Below are 20,304 nucleotides of genomic sequence, written 5' to 3'. Positions count from 1 at the left end.
ATTTTTCTTACTCTTACTCCTCTTACTCTTCAAAATTGTATAGTATGCCATTCAAATGACTGGGTCAGACTGAGTAGCCTGGGAATTATTTAGAGTAGAGCAACACAATTTTCCATAGAAAGTAAGTGCTAACTTAAATTGAAACAAAACATTGGGTTGATTTACTAAAGGCAAATAGACTGTGCACTTCGCAAGTTAATTTGCTCTAAAACTTAGTAAATGAGGGGAAGCCTCACTTTGCAAAGAATATCTAATCACTTGCAAGGAAAACAAAACAAAAAAGACCCCAATATTTTTGCTTGCACATGACTGGATGGTGGAAGTCAGCAGAGCTTTCCCTCATTTAGTAACCTCTGGAGCAAATTCCCTTGCAGAGCACAACTGCGCTTACAAAGTGCACAGTCTATTTGCCTTCAGTAAATCAAGCCTTTTGAGTGTTTATATATGTAACCACTCTTTTTTTCATGTGTTTTTGTATGCACACTAGGGATGAGCTTCGTGTTGGAGTCGAACCCTTGTTCGGTCATCTGTTCGGTTGTTTGCCGAATTGCGAACGATATGGGCCGTTCGCGCCAAATTCGAGTGGCGCATCACAGCCCATAATTCACTGCGGCATCGCAGTGCATTGCTGGCTGATGATTGGTCAAGCATGCACTATGACCCGCATGCTTGGTCAATCACAGCGCCGTCTGTACAGAGAGCTGTAATTGGCCAAAGCCAGGGTGGCTTTGGCCAATTATGTCTCAGGGGGTTTAGTACACGCCCCACACTATATAAGGCCACCTGCACGGCGGCCCTGTGTAGTGTGTTTCGGCGTTGAGAGACAGAGACAGAGAGAAAGTGTCATTTGATTTAAGTTAGATAGATTAGGCAGGACAGTCAGTCAGTTAGCTGCACTTACAGTGTATTGTGTATATATATGCATCCCAGGTGTTGTGTGTGTGTATATATATATATATATATATATATATATATATATATATATATATATGCACTTTATTAAGTTTAGCTAGATCTGTTCTTGTTATTCTCTTCCTACTGAGAGGCAGGCAGGTGTTGTTACAGTATTTACAGCTACCTGAAGAAAATTGCTGGTGTTCTTCTGATCCTATTAGTACCACAGTCAGGCAGCTACAGTATTTACAGTTAGTGTAGTGTGTCCTCTGCACAGTGTTCAGCAAAAGCTACCTGTAGAAGATTGGTGGTGTTTTTCTGATCCTATCACTACCGCAGGCAGCTACATTATTTACAAGTTAGTGTAGAGTGACCTCTGCACAGTGTTCAGCTAAAGCTACAAGTTAGTGTAGTGCGACCTCAGCACAGTGTTCAGCTAAAGCTACAAGTTAGTGTAGTGCGATCTCTGCACAGTGTTCAGCTAAAGCTACAAGTTAGTGTAGTGCGACCTGTGCACAGTGTTCAGCTAAAGCTACAAGTTAGTGTAGTGCGACCTCTGCACAGTGTTCAGCTAAAGCTACAAGTTAGTGTAGTGCGACCTCTGCACAGTGTTCAGCTAAAGCTACAAGTTAGCGTAGTGCGACCTCTGCACAGTGTTCAAGCTAAAGCTACCTGTAGAAGGTTGGTGGTGTTTTCCTGATCCTATCACTACCGCAGGCAGCTACATTATTTAAATGTTAGTGTAGTGCGTCCTCAGCACAGTGTTCAGCTAAAGCTACGAGTTAGTGTAGTGCGACCTCTGCACAGTGTTCAGCTAAAGCTACAAGTTAGTGTAGTGCGACCTCTGCACAGTGTTCAGCTAAAGCTACCTGTAGAAGGTTGGTGATGTTTTCCTGATCCTATCACTACCGCAGGCAGCTACATTATTTACAAGTTAGTGTAGTGCATCCTCTGCACAGTGTTCAGCTAAAGCTACCTGTAGAAGGTTGGTGGTGTTTTCCTGATCCTATCACTACCACAGGCAGCTACATTATTTACAAGTTAGTGTAGTGCGTCCTCTGCACAGTGTTCAGCTAAAGCTACCTGTAGAACGTTGGTGGTGTTTTCCTGATCCTATCACTACCGCAGGCAGCTACATTATTTAACCACTTGCCGCCCGCCATATAGCAGAATGACGTCGGCAAAGTGGTTTCAATACCCTGACTGGACGTCATATGGCGTCCTCAGGATATTGAGCCGCTGCGTGCCCCCGGGGGCGCGCATCGCGGCGATCGTTTTTGCGGGGTGTCAGTCTGACACCCCGCAACACCGATCTAGGGAAAGAGTCTCTGACGGAGACTCTTTACCACGTGATCAGCCGTGTCCAATCACGGCTGATCACGATGTAAATAGGAAGAGCCGGTGATCGGCTTTTCCTCACTCGCGTCTGACAGACGCGAGTAGAGGAGAGCCGATCGGCTGCTCTCCTGACAGGGGGGGTCTGTGCTGATTGTTTATCAGCACAGCCCCCCTCGGATCCTACCCAGGACCACCAGGGAAGCCGCCCAGGACCACCAGGGAAACCAGCCACACTGGACCACCAGGTATGCCCCCTAGACCCCCAGGGAAATACTGATCTGTGCAAAGGCAGCTGCCAATCAATGCCCAGGCAGCTGCCAATCAGTGCCCACTCCCATGCCTACCACTGCCAGTGCCACCAGGGATGCCCATCAGTGCCGCGTATCAGTGCCCATCAGTGCCACGTATCAGTGCCCATCAGTGCCACGTATCAGTGCTCATCAGTGCCGCCTATCAGTGCCCAGCAGTGCCGCCTATCAGTGCCCATCACTGCCACCCATAAGAACCCATCTGTGCAGCCTTTCAGTGCCCATAGGTGTTGTCTAACAGTGCCCATCAGTGCCCACCAGTGCCACCCAGTGCCACCCATAAGTGCCCATCAGTGCCGCCTATCAATGCCCATCAGTGCTGCATATCAGTACCACCCATCAGTGCCGCCTACCAGTGCCCATCAGTGCCGCATATCAGTGCCCATCGTCAGTGCCCGTCAGTGCCCGCTCATTGGTGCCACCTCATTGCTGCCGCCTTATCAGTGCCCGTCAATGCCGCCTTATCAGTGCCCATCAGTGAAGGAGAAAACTTACTTATTTACAAAATTTTTAAACAAAAACAAAAGCAAAACTTTTATTTTTTTCAGAATTTTCGGTCTTTTTCTATCTGTTTCGCAAAAAATAAAAAACGCAGAGGTGATCAAATACCACCAAAAGAAAGCTCTATTTGTGGGAACAAAATGATAAAAAATTTAGTTTGGGTACAGTGTTGGATGACCGCGCAATTGTCATTCAAACTGCGACAGCGCTGAAAGCTGAAAATTGGTCTGGGCAGGAAGGTGTCTAAGTGCCCTGTATTGAAGTAGTTAAACATTAGTGTAGTGCATCCTCTGCACAGTGTTCAGCTAAAGCTACAAGATAGTGTAGTGCAACCTCTGCACAGTGTTCAGCTAAAGCTACCTGTAGAAGATTGGTGGTGTTTTTCTGATCCTATCACTACCGCAGGCAGCTACATTATTTACAAGTTAGTGTAGTGCTTCCCCTGCACAGTGTTCAGCTAAAGCTACAAGTTAGTGTAGTGCGACCTCTGCACAGTGTTCAGCTAAAGCTACAAGTTAGTGTAGTGTGACCTCTGCACAGTGTTCAGCTAAAGCTACCTGTAGAAGGTTGGTGGTGTTTTCCTGATCTTATCACTACCGCAGGCACCTACATTATTTAAACGTTAGTGTAGTGCGTCCTCTGCACAGTGTTTAGCTAGCGCTATGAGTTAGTGTAGTGCGACCTCTGCACAGTGTTCAGCTAAAGCTACAAGTTAGTGTAGTGCGACCTCTGCACAGTGTTCAGCTAAAGCTACAAGTTAGTGTAGTGCGACCTCTGCACAGTGTTCAGCTAAAGCTACCTGTAGAAGATTGGTGGTGTTTTTCTGATCCTATCACTACCGCAGGCAGCTACATTATTTACAATTTAGTGTAGTGCGTCATCTGCACAGTGTTCAGCTAAAGCTACAAGTTAGTGTAGTGCGACCTGTGCACAGTGTTCAGCTAAAGCTACAAGTTAGTGTAGTGCGACCTCTGCACAGTGTTCAGCTAAAGCTACAGGTTAGTGTAGTGCGACCTCTGCACAGTGTTCAGCTAAAGCTACAAGTTAGTGTAGTGCGACCTCTGCACAGTGTTCAGCTAAAGCTACCTGTAGAAGGTTGGTGGTGTTTTCCTGATCCTATCACTACCGCAGGCAGCTACATTATTTACACGTTAGTGTAGTGCGACCTCTGCACAGTGTTCAGCTAAAGCTACCTGTAGAAGGTTGCTGGTGTTTTCCTGATCCTACCACTACCGCAGGCATCTACATTATTTAAAATTGAGTGTAGTGCGTCCTCTGCACAGTGTTCAGCTAAAGCTACCTGTAGAAGGTTGGTGGGGTTTTCCTGATCCTATCACTACCGCAGGCAGCTACATTATTTAAACGTTAGTGTAGTGCGTCCTCTGCACAGTGTTCAGCTATAGCTACGAGTTAGTATAATGCGACCTCTGCACAGTGTTCAGCTAAAGCTACAAGTTAGTGTAGTGCGACTTCTGCACAGTGTTCAGCTAAAGCTACCTGTAGAAGGTTGGTGGTGTTTTCCTGATCCTATCACTACCGCAGGCAGCTACATTATTTAAACGTTAGTGTAGTGCTTCCTCTGCACAGTGTTCAGCTAAAGCTACCTGTAGAAGGTTGGTGGTGTTTTCCTGATCCTATCACTACCGCAGGCAGCTACATTATTTAAACGTTAGTGTAGTGCTTCCTCTGCACAGTGTTCAGCTAAAGCTACCTGTAGAAGGTTGGTGGTGTTTTCCTGATCCTATCACTACCGCAGGCAGCTACATTATTTAAACATTAGTGTAGTGCGACCTCTGCACAGTGTTCAGCTAAAGCTACAAGTTAGTGTAATGCGACCTCTGCACAGTGTTCAGCTAAAGCTACCTGTAGAAGATTGGTGGTGTTCTCATACTAATAATACTACAGGCAGGCAGTTGATTTTGCTAGCTGCAGTATCAGTATATATATATATATATATATATCCCAGCTCAGTGCAGCTACATCTCACTGCAGTCCATTAGTATGTCTGGAAGGCCAACAAGGAGAGGCAGACAGTCACAAGCCAATAAAAGAGGGCAAGCAGGCTCTGTGTCTAGAGGCAACAGTTCTGGTCGTGGACACGGTGCATCCTCCTCAGCACGTGGCCGTGGGACACGCTTGGCCTTTTTTTCGGCAGCTGGCCGTGTTGAGCCGCAACATGTGGAAGACTTGGTCGAGTGGATGACCAAGGCGTCCTCATCCTCCTCATCCTCTCTGACCCATGCTCAGGGTACTTTGTCTGGCAAAGCAGCTGCCAACCCAGCCTCTTCCCTCGGTTCAATGGAATCAGTCACTCCTTCCCTAGCCCCACCATGTCCTCCTGAGGAGTTCCCTGAACTGTTTGACCACAGTGTTGGGTACATGCTCCAGGAGGATGCCCAGCGTTTTGAAGGCTCCGATGATGGTACTCAGCTAGAGGAAGGCAGTAACGTGAGCCCAGACAGAGGGGGTGCCCAAGAAAGACAGCAATCTGGCAGTCATGTTGCCCCTGCTGCAGCATACTGCCAGGTTTGCTCCAGTGATGAGGAGGGAGGTGATGATGAGGTCACTGACTCAACGTGGGTGCCTGATAGGAGAGAGGAGGAGGCACATCACCAACGAGGCAGGATGCCCTCCAGGGGCCAGCGTAAGGGCAGCACACTGACTGCATCACACTGCAAAGCTCCGTATGTGCAGGGCGCTGCTGTCTCTGCGCGTTATTCCAAAAGTTCTTTGGTGTGGGCCTTTTTTGAGACAAGTGCATCAGATCGCACCACTGCTATTTGCGACATATGTCTCAAGCGTATCTCGCGTGGCCAAAACATCTCCCGCTTGAGCACCACATGCTTGACCAGACATATGTTGACCTGTCATGCAGTTCGTTGGCAAGCGTACCTAAAAGACCCACACCAAAGAACAAAGAGGACCTCTCCTTGCTCCTCATCAGCTGAGATCTCCAACCCCACTACACCTTCAGTCCTCTCTGAGACCTGCACTGAGAGGAATGAAGGTGTAGAATTAGGTGTGTCACAGCCAAGTACTTGTGGGCAATCTGCTATCGGTACACCAACGTCAGATTGTACCAGGCAAATTTCCCTGCCCCAGCTGCTGCACCGCTGAAAGAAGTTCACTCACAGCCATCCACATGCCCAGTTGAATGCTAGCTTGGCAAAATTGCTAGCACTTCAACTGCTACCTTTTCAGTTGGTAGACTCTGCCCCCTTCCGTGGGTTTGTGGAATGTGCGGTTCCTAGGTGGCAGGTACCCAAACGCCACTTTTTCTCACGGAAGGCGATTCCGGCTCTCTACTGGCATGTGGAAGGCAATGTCCATGCCTTGTTGGACAGGACGGTCAGTGGTAAGGTGCATATTACAGCTGACTCATGGTCCAGCAGGCATGGACAGGAACGTTACCTAAGTTTCACAGCGCATTGGGTGACTCTGCTGGTAGCTGGGAAGGATGCAGGACAAGGTGCAGTAGTGTTGGAGGTTGTTCCACGACCACGCCTCCAAAATTCTACTACCGTTGATTCTGACACACCTCTCTCCTCCACCCCCTCCTCTTCTTCTTCCTCCATGGCCTCTTCCTGTGCTTTGTCCCCGGAACCAGCGGTGTTCCGTAGGCGTTTAAGGGGCTACGCAACTACGCAGGACAAAAGATGCCATGCGGTGCTTGAGCTGGTGTGCTTGGGGGACAGGAGCCACACTGGGGCAGAGGTTCTGTCAGCTCCGCAGGGGCAGGTTCAGAGGTGGTTGATGCCACGCCAACTTAAGGCAGGAATGGTGGTTTGCGACAATGGCACCATCCTCCTCTCCGCCCTCTGACAGGGACAAATGACCCATGTGCCCTGTTTGGCTCACGTCCTTAACTTGGTAGTGCAGCGGCTCTTGGGCAGGTACCCGGGCTTACAGGATGTCCTGTATGCATTTCCGCCGGTCATATAATGCCAGCGCTCGGATGGCTGACCTCCAAAAGGAATTTAACCTGCCCAAGAACCGCCTAATCTGTGACATGCCCACCAGGTGGAACTCAACATTGGCCATGCTGCAGCTGCTGCACACACAGCAGAGGGCCATCAATGAGTACCTGTAGGACTATGGCACCAGAACAGGGTCAGGAGAGCTTGTTTTTTTTCCCAACGCCAGTGGGCCATGATCAGGGATGCATGCACTGTCCTGTCACCATTTGAGGAGGCCATGAGGATGGTGACCAGTGACAGTGCATGCATCAGTGACACTATCCCCCTTGTCCACCTGTTGGAGCACACGCTGCGTGGAATAATGGACAGGGCACTTGAGGCAGAACAGAGGCAAGAAGAGGAGGACTTCCTTAGCTCTCAAGGACCCCTTTATCCAGACAGTGTTCCTGCATGCCCGCTGATCACACAGGAAGAGGCTGAGGAGGAGGAGGAGGAGGAAGAGGAGGATTGTGTCAGCATGGAGGTGGAGCCTGGCACTCAGCATCAGCAGCAGTCTTTAAGGGATCATTTACAGTCCCAAGAAACCCATGGACTTGTACGTGGCTGGGAGGAGGTGGCTGCGGATCATGTCGTCCTTAGTGACCCAGAGGACTCCGGACTGAATGCCTCAGCAAACCTACGCTGCATGGCCTCCCTGATCCTGCAAAGCCTGTGGAAGGATCCTCGTATTCGTGGTATCAAGGAGAGGGATCAATACTGGCTGGCAACCCTCCTTGATCTACGTTCCAAGGGTAAGGTTGCGGACCTTATCTCGCTGTCACAGAGAGAGCAGAGGATGAAACATCTTTGGGAGGCCTTGCAGAAAGGTCTGTGCAAGGCGTTCCCAGAGACTGGAAGGTTACAAACTCCGGTTCCTGGACAACGTGTTGCTGAGGCTTCGGTCAGTCAAAGAAGGAGCGGTGGAGAAGGTGGCCGTCAGACCGATGCGTTCAGACAATTTTTTAGTCTGCAGCCCCAAGGTATGATCGGTTCCAGCAACCATCGCCAGCGTCTGTTTTACATGGTGCAGGAATACCTAAGGGCAAGATCTGACTTGGACACCTTTCCCACCGAAAATCCTCTGGGTTACTGGGTCTTGAGGATGGATCACTGGCCAGAGCTTGCACAGTATGCAATTGAGCTACTGGCCTGACCTGCATCCAGCGTTCTTTCGGAACGCACATTCAGTGCTGCTGGAGGTTTTGTAACCGATCACAGGGTGCGCCTGTCCACCGACTCGGTCAATCCACTGACCTTCATAAAAATGAATCAATCTTGGATCACCACCAGCTACCAAGCACCTGATGCTGATGTAACCTAATAATTTTTTTTGAAATGTCAGATCCCTTCAAGACTGCCTATGCTGATGCTGAGTGACTATCCTGTTATGCTGTGTGACTATCCTCTTCCTCCTCAATGATCATGCTGATAGCTTGTAAGAATATTTTTGGTTCTGGGCGCCACCACCAGTGGCTAAGGCCCAATTTTTCAGCCCCTGTTTAACAGGGGCGTGTAATTACAATTTTTGATGCAATATTTTACAAGGAGGGTTCGTTGCTGCACTCAACTAGAGTATTTGTGAGGGGTTGCAGTGTTGTGGCACCAGCATCAGTGACTAAGGCCCAATTTTTCAGCCCCTGTTTAACAGGGGCTTGTAATTACAATTTTTGATGCAATACTTTGCAGCAGGGCTCGTTCCTGCGCTCCAACTAGAGTATCTGTGAGGAGTTGCAGTGTTGTGGCACCAGTACCAGTGCCTAAGGCCCAATTTTTCACCCCCTGTTTAGCAGGGGCGTGTAATTACAATTTTTGATGCAATATTTTACAGGAGGCTCATTCCTGTGCTCCAACTATAGTATCCGTGAGGGGTTGCAGTGTTGTGGCACCAGTGCCTAAGGCCCAATTTTTCTGCCCCTGTTCAACAGCGAACTGTAATTACAATTCTTGATCTAATATTTCACAGCAGGGCCCATTTCTGCGCCCACCAAGAGTAACTGTGAGGACTTACAGTGTTGTGGCACCAGCACCACCACCAAAGGCCCAATTTTTCTGACCCTGTTCAACAGGGGCATGTAATTACAGTTCTTGATCTAATATTTCACAGCAGAGCCCGTTCCTGCGCCCACCAAGAGTAACTGTGAGGGCTTACAGTGTTGTGGCAATACCAACACCTAAGGCCCCAATTTCTGCAGAGTATATAGGGCAGCCCCTACTTTCAAACATCCAACTTACAAACAACTCCTACTTGCAAACGGAAGGAGACAACAGGAAGTGAGATGAAATCTACCCCTAGGAAGGGAAATTCTCTCCTGTAAGTGTTAATATGTGAAAATATGTCTCCTTTCCACTGATGCTTTATCACCAATCCTTGTTTCAATAAAAAACCCAAATTGTCAAAAAACATTTGTCATTGGGACAGAAAGTGAGGTAAAATCTTCTGAAGAGGAGCACAGACAGCAAAACAAATGTCACAGGGGTGATAACCCTTCCCTATGTTTTCCAAGAAGCTTAAGAATAGATTTTTTGGCTGGAGCTACACTTTAAAAATGTACCAGTTCAAAATTACAAATAGATTCTACATAACAACAAACCTACAGTCCCTGTCTTGTTTGCACTGCCTGTATACTGCTGTTCAGAGGGCCTGGGGCCCCACGCCTTTCCTATTTTTAATTTGGGTGTGGGGTTCCCCTTAATATCCAAACAAGACCCAAAGGGCCTGGTAATGGACGGGGGGGGGTACCCATGCCATTTGTCTCACGGATTTTCATCCACATTACCGGGACCGGACATTACATTAAAGCCGTAAGCAGTTTTAAATGACTTTTATTCCTTTAAAAATGTCATTTTGTGCAGGGACTGTTCTAAGCACGGGAAACATGTGCCACTTTACAAGCATACACCCCCCAGGTACGATATTTAAAGGAATATTTCACTTTTTTTTTAAGCATCATTAAAATCACTGCTCCCAAAAAAAACAGCCATTTTTAAAACTTTTTTTTTGCATTGATACATGTCCCCTGGGGCAGGACCCGGGTCCTCTTTTTAGGACAATACCATGCAAATTAGCCTTTAAAATGATCACTTTTGATTTCAAACGTTCGAGTCCCATAGACTTCAATGGGGTTCTAAAGTTCACGCAAATTTTCGGTCCGTTTGCAGGTTCTGGTGCGAACCGAACCGGTGGGTGTACGGCTCATCCCTAATGCACACCTGTACTTTGAGCTATACCAAGTTTAGCACTATTTAGGCACCATAATAACTATCCAACACTTCTGTGTCATTTGTGTCCCCCAGGGTGTTGTGGTTCCTACTGTTGACCCCTACATCAGTACTAACAAAGTAGACAGCCAGTGTTAGGAACCAAAATGCTCAGTAGGGGACACTGTATTGGACACACCCCCAGAAGTGTCAATAAGCAGCAGTGCCCAGAGCTGTTCATTAGAGTGAAGATATACCATACCGACCCCAATAGAAAGTAAAGTATAAAGCTTATATTTTCACAGGGTCTATCCATTTTTATTTTTGTTTAATAGGGCCAAGATTCCTTTACAAATGAAACCAGTGTGTGCAGTTCTATATACTCCACAGGGCTGAATTTCCCCATGACCACAGATTATTAAAACTTTGTACAATTTATTTTAACTTGCACATAAGCAAAAATCCACAGAATAAAATATTAGTCTGCTCCTAATTTTCATCTTTGCCCCTCATCCTTAAATTTGGATATGGGCCACTTTTCACAAATTTTAATCTTATTGTAATTAACGGGAATATTTTTTGATCTTAAGGCCACTGCATTCTCATTGCACCATGATCAAGAGAAGGATGTGATCACTGGTCTTAAGCAAAAGACCTTGTATGGAAGACCCAACTGGGAAAATGAATTTAAGAACATTGCCAGCGCACATTCAAGGTAAGTCTCACTACTTTGTCTCATTACTTACTCAAGTATGTGGACAGTATTTTGGATTCAAACTATTCTATCTAGCATGACTTACAAAACAGTAAGGTAAACTAAACTAACATTTCCATTTTGGTTGGATGCAAGCAGGCTGAATAATTTATCCAGTTTTTGCTTCCCATGATCACTAGATGCCTGCAGTCTTTATATCAATGATCTCAGACATGCAGTTGCTCTCCATGATGTGAGACTATCGATATTGTAGCTGAGAACTGTGTGCATTGCTAGTTTTGTGCAGTCACTGATAGGTGGATATCAGAGTAACGATCAGGAAGCAATCAGTGTGGTTCTCTGTCACTATGTTCACTATGGCAGTTAAAGTGGAAATAAACTCATCAATATAAAACTTAAAAAAAATAACATTACCGGCACGTGCTGGTAATGTAATTGTCACATTAGATGTGCGAAACTGTGAAATCATCCAAACTGTGAAATCATACTGGTGTCATAACTGATCACATGTGCAGTATCATGGCAGTTGAAGATTAAACAGAGACCTAGATGGCAGCTTCCTTGGATGAAAACTATAGGAGGTTTTACTTAAACAGAAGAAACAGACAGCGCAAAACCTAATTACTAAAGCTCAGCAGCTGGACACTGTAGGTCAATATACAAAACCTAAAAAGACATATACAAAATATAGCAGTGCAGCGCTCAATACAGGTCAGATGTATACACATAAAATGTACATATTAAACGTACATAAATAAAACGCATGAGGCAAAATCCCAAAAAGTATATCTTAGTCTGAGGAGATCAAAAGCTGCCCACTTGCAGAAGGGGGATCCCTCAGTTGGCAAGGAAAGGGTGCAGTAATAAGATAAGATTGTATTCGTTGTATCACCATCAATGTGAACCTCCACCAAGGGTCCTACGCAGTAGGAAACTGGCAGTGAAGCCGCAAGGCTCCACTGCCTGTTTCCCTTACTTAGGATGGCGGTGCCGGGACCTGAGAGCCGAGGGACGGGTCGGCCTCGGGCGGCCGACATCACGGGCACCCAAGACAGGTAAGTCTACTTATTTAAAGTCAGCAGCTACAGTGTTTGTAGCTGCTGACTTAAAAAAAAAAAAAAAGCTGGCCGGAATCCCTCTTTAAAGTAAAACCTTTATCCTAAAAAAAAAAAAAAACTGTTGCTGTAACTGTTTAGAAAGTGTTAGCTGGAGTTTGGCTTTATTTCATTAGTGAATTCGACATAAATTTTCTACTGACTCTAACACTACCCTGTCCACAGGCTGACAGTACTTCTATCTCAGGGTGGCTCCATTGCTCCTTCAAAGAGTATAGTCACCCTAAGACAAGAAGTGTGTTACTGGCTGAATCACCATATAAAAATAAAGTAAAAAAGCTTAAAAAAAGAAAACAATTGCAGAAGCCACTTTTACAGTAATTATCGATAAGCTGCAATATATTAAACTTTTATTTTTGAGTTTAGAAATGCTGTAAGAGGTTCATTACCAAATCTAAACATTTTTGTGGAGAGCCACAGGCAACTGTGGTCACCCACTCTTGGCAATCAGCTTTGTTAGACTATTTTTCATTGCTATTGTTTGTTAAAGGAGAAGTCCAGCCTGAGCTTTTTAGGCTGGGCTTCTCCTATGGGTCACAGGAATGCAATTCATTTTGCACTCCTGTGACCCGTTTTCAGCGGAGATCAGTCTGAAGCCCGCTCTCTGCTGACGTCACTGCCATCAGTCGAGGCAGCGCGTCATCCCGACTTCCAAGTCTGGATCCACCAGCTGCCTTGATTGATGGCAATCTCAGCATCTCAGCGAGCCGCTGAGACAGCTTCTCCCCCCGCTCATCCACAGTTCATCGTTCCAGTGAGCGTGGAGGAGCAGAGAGGAGAGACGCTAACTGACAGTCAGACTTCCTCTTGGAGATCTGTGAGAACTGAGCCATCGGCGATGTTCGATGGCTCGGTTCTCAGTGCAGAGACAGCGGGGGACAGCTGCAGCATTGGTCTGATGCTCCATCCACCATGGTAAGTATGAATATAAAAACAAACCCATGCTTCTCTTTTAAAGATGAATCCGGTGCTGCAGGTGTCTGGTTGATCTCCCACCAGCATGGACGTACATATGCCCACATGGGAGATCCAGGCAAACTTGTTTATAGAATGATTGTCTTTTTCAGATGCCAGGTTTTGAGTGTACGTCCAACTACATATACTGTCTAATATCCACTGTAGAGTCACTAATCAACTGTTCAACCTTGTACAAAACAATATAAGTTTTTTTTTTTTTTTTTGCTCCCAAGCTCCAGAGTGGGTGTCTTTCTGTGTGGACCTGAAAGTCTTGCCGAAACCCTCAGTGGCCTGTGCATTGGAAACTCCAGTGTGGACCCCAGAGGCATACACTTCATCTTCAACAAGGAAAACTTCTAAACTTAAACTTGTACATTTTCAATATGAATCTGTCAAAGGAAAACAAATGTTATTTTTTTGGCTCTATATGAAGAACACACCGATCTTACATTTAAGAGCACAGTGTATAGTATCCAGCAATACTGATAGCAATATTGAAATTAGCCAGCACTGAGCTGTGATAGGAACAATGTTGGAGCAAAGATTAAAACATTTGGTGGGTGCAGCCATTCAAAATTATAAAATAAAATAATATGTAACACACATTATGGGCCTGTTACAGATTAGAGGCTGGCATTTTCAGGCTTTGATGATGCATTTTAATTACATGCAAATCAAGTTAAAACTATCTAAGCTAGTGTTTCTCAACCCTTTTTCAGTCGTGACACCCCTTAAAAGTATGCAAAATCTCAAGGCACCTCAGTCTAAAATGTAAAAAATGTAAAAGTTACTTATCATTGAGAAACCTAAACCTGGGACAAAACACACAACCACCTTCATTAAATTTCCTTCACATCAGAAGTCCACCTTCCCATCATGAGTTTCCCCATCACATCTGAGGTCCCCCCATTACTTCAGAGCACCCTTCACATCATAGGTCCTCCATCATGTCAGAGGTTCCTCTACACCATGGCACCTTGGTTGAGAAACACTGCTCTAAGCGTTTGGATGTAAGGCTGAGAATGTACAAAACAGATGCAGATTTTTTTTATAATATTCTCACAAAAAAATAAAATAAGACAGCTTGATATCTTAAAAAAAAACACGTGAAAATAGAAAAAGATAGCGCTGTCTCATAAATAAAGAAAAACTCTTATCAAAGAATTATAACAAACACAGTGGATCCATGCATCTCGGAAGTCAGGAGACACACAGAGGAAGTGGCCAGGCATTGGGCATTTACTTACCTCATGCGTTAGCTTATCTCCTATAATCTAGAGATCATCGTGATTTGGTAAGAGGCAAATTTAATCTTCATGTGGATTAATGTATTATATTATCACTGGGAACAGTGTATAGCACATTCAGTTGGTGGAATACAATTGAAATATTTTTTGATGCACATGGACACTTGTTTTATTGAACTCTTTTCTTTATTAATCAAATGTTGAGACACTGTGGGGGTTATTTATGAAAGGCAAATCCACTTTGCACTACAAGTGCAAACTACAAGTGCAAAGTGCACTTGAAATTGCACTGAAAGTGCACTTGGAAGTACAGTCGCTGTAAATCTGAGGGGTAGATCTGAAATGAGGGGAAGCGTTGCTGATTTTATTATCCAATCGTGTGCAAGGTAAAATACTGTTTTTTATTTTCCTTGTATGTCCCCCTCGGATCTACAGCGACTGCACTTCCAAGTGCACTTTCAGTGCAATTTCAAGTGCACTTTGCACTTGTAGTTTGCACTTGTAGTGCAAAGTGGATTTGCCTTTCGTAAATAACCCCTGTGTTTGTTATAATTCTTTAATAAGAATTTTTCTTTATTTATGAGACAGCGCAATCTTTTATATTTTCACGTTTTTTCATCATCTCCTTGTATCCAAGGAGTGGTAAAAGTGCAGCAATCTTCACTTATATTAAGCACGAGATTTTACACATATTTTAGCTTGATATCTTTGTGTAACATACTTAAATAATCCTTCATATAAAATCAGAGGCATAGCTTGAACCTTGTGGGTCCCAATGCAAAAGTTGACCTGGGGCCCTGACCACTACCAACCATAGTGGTCTTGTATGTAAAAAAGGAAACTCAGAGGGCCCAACTTGGGCCCCACTTAGGATAAGCTGGTCCTGTGACTTCCAGATTCACATACAAGCCTGCCACTTTCACCCAGCAGCTCAGAGTGTGGCCTGCCTGCCCCCACCTTGTGTGCACGTGCACGGTTTAGCAGGATTAAGCAGGGTTGAGAAGGGCTGGGAGGGAGGGATTGTAGTAGGCTGGGCAGGGGGACTAAGCAAAGAGTGCACCACTGGGGGAAAGGGCTTACCCCATCGCCCTGTGAAGGTAAAACTGGAAAATCCGATAGCCCAGGACAGGCCTGGGCAGGTCCCTCTCTGTCAGGCCTGCCTGGGTCCTCTGAGTTAACTGAATTACCTACACAGGGTGACGTGGCAAGTGCTTTTCCCCAGAGTCACAGTGTAAAATCTAATGTGACAGGGAGGCTGCACGGACCCCCTGGAGCATGGGCAGAGTTGCCGTTGTGACCCCTATGACCCCTCGAGCTCCGCCCATGTAGATAGATAATAGATAGACAGATAGATACATACATACATACATAGATACATAGTTGCAGACAGTAGAAATGTGAATAAAAATGTAACAATGTAAAACATCTATCTTTCTATCTGTCCACATTTCTAGTCCGCAATACCAGCATGTAGCTCAGCTCATGCCGAGGTAGGTGATGCCAGGCTGCCATTTCACAGTACAGTAGACTGGCAGAGGAATGGCTGTGTGCAGAGGGTGGTGCAGTCCTTGGCACTGACTGGTACCTACTTTGTACATCACAGACCTGTCTGCCATCCTCTGTGTCTAATCTCCCCCCTCCCATCGCCGGCTCACCTGCACCCAGCTTTGTGGTATTCTCCAGCTGAAAAACTGTACAGTTGAAATACAAACATATTACTTTCTTCATAATGTAGCTGATACTATTTTCTCATCCCTGACCCTCTTTCAAAAGTTTATATTCTTCCTGCGTAAGAGTGGCAAGGCAATTAGGATGAGTCATTGGCTTGATTTACTAAAGTCAAATAGACTATTCACTTTGCAAAGGAAGTTGCATTTTGCAAGGGACATTTCCCCTGAGTTTAATACATAAAGTAAAGCTCTGCTAACTTCCATCATCCAATCACGAGCAGGCAAAAATGACATTATTTTTATTTTTCTTGTACGTAATTGGGTGTTCTTTCATTAAGCTCTGGGAAAATTCCCTTGAAAAGCAAACAGCCTATTTGTCTTTAGTAAATCATTTCCAATGCCTTTTCTGCCTTGGTTTATCAGCAGAAAAAAAAACATGTAATATTTTAAAGCCCACTTGAAAAATGTCTGATTCATTCATTTCAGAAGACCGCACCATTATACAGGACATATCCAGAGCTCAGTCCTGCTAATGGGTATTTGGAATATTTGTATAGGGTAGAGTGAAAACCGAAACCTAATGCCAAAATTGTCAGAATTAGTAGTGGCTTGCAGTGGTTCAAATGTACAGTCACATGATCATTTTACAATCTTATTGCTTTTCAATATACTGTTCCTTTGTGCTACATATAATACTTCAATACGTGGCTTGTGATTTCCACATTTTTGAGAACATTAAGTCAAAGCAGTGGAAAGGCAAACTGGATTTAAAATATGATTTCAAAAGTTGCAGATGGACTTTATTTTTGACTCACAATTAAAGGGGTTGTAAAGGTTAATTTTTTATTTTAAAAAAATAACAAACATGTCATACTTACCTCCACTGTGCAGCTCGTTTTGCACAGAATGGCCCCGATCCTCCTGTTCTGGGGTCTCACGGCGGCTCTCTCGGCTCCTCCCCGCAATAGCTAACCCCCTCGGGAAGCTCTCTCCCGAGGGGGTTACCTTGCAGGCGCGCTCCCGTCTCATACACTCTGCGTCCATAGACACAGAGTGTATGTCTTGGTCCCGCCCCCTGGGGCTGCGTCATTTGGATTTGATTGACAGCAGCGCGAACCAATGGCTGCGCTGCTATCAATCTATCCAATGAAGAGCCGAGAAGACCGGGCCGAGAAGAACTGAGAAGCCAGCGCGTTCTCGACACAGGACTTTTGAGAGCTCAAGTATGTAAACCGGGGGGCTGGGGGGCCTGTAACTATCAGATGTTTTTTCACCTTAATGCATAGGATGCATTAAAGTTAAAAAAACAGAAAGTTTACAACCCCTTTAAGTACTGCAACTCTTGAGTAGGAATGAGTGAATCCGCATGTGTTCAATTCATAAACAAGCCATCCTCAGAGGTATAGTTGTGAACTTTGTGTTGACCCCCCCCCCCTAAAATCTGTGGGGAGCAAATCTTGTTATTCAATTCTGGCCATTTGTACGGCTAGTTAGCAAGCTGTTGTCAAACAAAAGGCATGGGAAGTCAAGCACTTCCATGAGGGACATACTATATACCAATGCCTAAATAACATAAAAATAAAAAGAAGTATCTCTTCCTACACACAACTGTCAGCTCTTCCTAATAGCTCCAACAAACACTGACACTATAGCTACTGTGAGTCCACACTTTTTTAAAGGGGCTTGGTTTATCCATTCCTTCATTTATTGGTTCTTGTGACTCAGTTGACTGGAGGCAAAGGCTATGCATTGCATTGTAGGTTGCTCCGTAAATCTGCAACCTTTTTGAGACCCATGGTAATGGTGAAACCAAGCCTCATTCCTACTCTTGAAGTTTTAAAACACAGGTCTTTAATGAAACACACATGACATTAAATTAACTAAGAGTCATTGCAACTACAGGTTATTTCACTTCAATGAAAACATATAATTTACAAAACATATATATATATATCATAAAGGTGAGGAAAAATTGGTATTTTATGACATAAAATGAACATCTAAAGAGATGGCATAGTTTGTATATATTTACTTTGTATATTATGGTCAGGACATACACAAACCAGTATGTATATATATCAAGAATTTAATCATGGGAATTTACCTCTTTTTATAAATATGCTCTCATGTGATTTTTATGTGTGCATTTATACAAAATTATAGGAATAGCAAGGCATGCTACATTGCGCCTGTTTGGAAAATCTCCTGCATGCAGCACTCTGCATACGGTTTCCTTATGTGAGCTTATTTAAGCCCACTGAAAGGGGAATCCTTTAAAACTGCAGCACAATGCATGCCAAAACCCACGCAATGTTCATTATTGCAATGCATATATTCCTATGTACGGTGCAGTGTGAATCTAAAAGCAACTGTGTAGTTCCAAGGGATCTTGGTGCCCAATATGTTTAAATATTTATTAAGGTTCATGCAAGGATGGATTTGGAGACATGTAACAATAGCAAATGGGTCCCTGCTAAGTCATTTAAAATCACCTTACAGCTTAGTATTTTCAATACAAATGCATTTTATATTGTTTAAATACAGCATGCAAATTTAAAGTGCCATCATTTTTGCTTTTTAGTTTTAATATGTTCCTTTTTTGTATACTTATATATATATTTCTCAAATTATCTTTGGAAAGAAAATGTCCATTGCTTAAATAATGGGTATTTGCATTTTTAGCTTTTATTATGCATTATAAAGCATATTATGAAGCATGACTATCACTGGTTATGCATATGTATAAAGAACATTTTCATATACTTGTCTACTCTTTTGTAAATCAGATTTATTGAGCAGTTTTACCATGTAAACTAAATAAAATAATTCTCTTTACTTGTTTATATTAGGTTTATTGCATGCCTGCTCTGTTATAGAAAATATGTACTGTTTGCTAATTGTAGTCTATAATGGCTGTACCAGGGGTGGAGAGTTGGAGACATCAATTTCCCTCAATCAATGCCTTCAATTACAATGCTCCATTCAAGTGCAAAATATTCTACTGCATGCCTTTTGTGTATCTTATGCTATAGTAAGTCATTAGTTCTATCTTTTTAGTGATTAATTTATAGTCCTAGCAGTTATTTGCTAGTAATTTGCTAGTAAAAAAAATTCTCCTGCAAAGCTCTAGCCTAACAACATAACTGCCAGTAAGTAGTTTAATCTCACTTGCATGAGTTTATTATCACCTGTGCAGCTTAAAGAGGAGCACTAGTCTCCCCAGAAAAAGAAAACATTAAAATCAGCAGCTACAAATATTGTAGCTGCTGTCTTTTACCTTAAGGACCTGTCCAGGGATCCAGCAATGTCGGCACTTCTTCAATCTGCTTCAGGTGCTGCTGCCGGTATCTTCACTAAGGGAAACCGGCAGTGAAGCCTTTAGGTTTCCTACTGTGCATTTGCGAGTCATGCTGCACTTTCTGAATGGTCCCACCATCTTCTAGGACCTGTGTCCCAGAAGGCAGCGGGGGGAGAAGGAGGAGGGGCCGGACATATTTAAAGATTGCCGCTGTGATCTTACCTGGAAGTGGGAGCGGGTACCTGTCAAAAGCAGGTACTTGCTCCCCCCTCCCCTCAAAAAGTGCCAAATGTGGCAGTGGAGGGTGCGAACAAGCAGAGCTTCCCCTTTTGGGTGGAGCTCCGCTTTAAAGCGTATGTATAGACAAAACATTTTGGATAGAGTAGTAAAGGGTTTAAACCCCAGACAGTTATTTTTTTCGCTGTTTGTTTATCACTGGGGAATTTCACATTCACGTCCTGTGACAGAGATGCAACAGAAAGTTGCAACAACCTCATAGACAGTTGTTTCAGGAATAGGTGTCCCCCATTGGAAGATTTTTCCCTCACCTCTTGTTCTAGGGACACTTCTAAAAATGTTATTACTTTCCTTCTTTCCTTACTATCCTTCTCTGTGGCAATGGTCACCTGTACAAATATGGTGGTGGATCTACCCAATGAGGACACAGGCAGCAATAAAAAAATTCATAGAGGGCCTAACGTTTCCCCAATTTAACCAAAATAAAAAAAAAGATTTTCCCCAAAGATACACTTTAATACTTTTGCTAGAGGGACACTATAGCAGCTGGGGGATTGTTTATACCTTTACTCCTCGCTTCTGGATTTCACATAAAAGTGAGGTCACTGCTTTACATTTCTAATTGAGTAATTCTATGGCCATCATTGTTGGTTAAGTCTAAATTGATAGCTTGACATATTTGGTATCTTTACTCAGTGCAATCTCTTGTTATATTTTAAAGAAAACAGGGATTATATTCTGTTTCTGAAAATATAGATTTGAAAAACAGTAGCACATAAATAATTTTACATAAAAATTGCAACTACCACCATCTTATTCTACTGGGTCTCTGCTCTCAGAAAATATTAAATGTTTTGGGATTTTAAGTGC

The 20,304-nt window shown here is 44.1% G+C and overlaps 1 protein-coding gene across 1 annotated transcript in view; it reads left to right on the top strand.

Moving 5' to 3' along the window:
- The window catches only part of CYBB (cytochrome b-245 beta chain), a gene marked incomplete in the record, with an annotated part of 63,887 nt that extends 45,153 nt beyond the window's left edge, over window positions 1–18,734 (top strand). Inside the window, 2 exon segments of the mRNA XM_073614821.1 lie at window positions 10,786–10,910; window positions 13,216–18,734. Of these exon segments, the coding sequence (XP_073470922.1) occupies window positions 10,786–10,910; window positions 13,216–13,342 (252 nt within the window).
- Between the last annotated feature and the right edge of the window lie 1,570 nt (window positions 18,735–20,304).

Source organism: Aquarana catesbeiana, linkage group LG02 (assembly GCF_042186555.1).
Source record: "Aquarana catesbeiana isolate 2022-GZ linkage group LG02, ASM4218655v1, whole genome shotgun sequence".
NCBI classification, from domain to species: Eukaryota; Metazoa; Chordata; class Amphibia; order Anura; family Ranidae; genus Aquarana; species Aquarana catesbeiana.
Note: the sequence above shows the minus strand (reverse complement) of the source record. Positions and strands in the feature narration are given on the sequence as shown.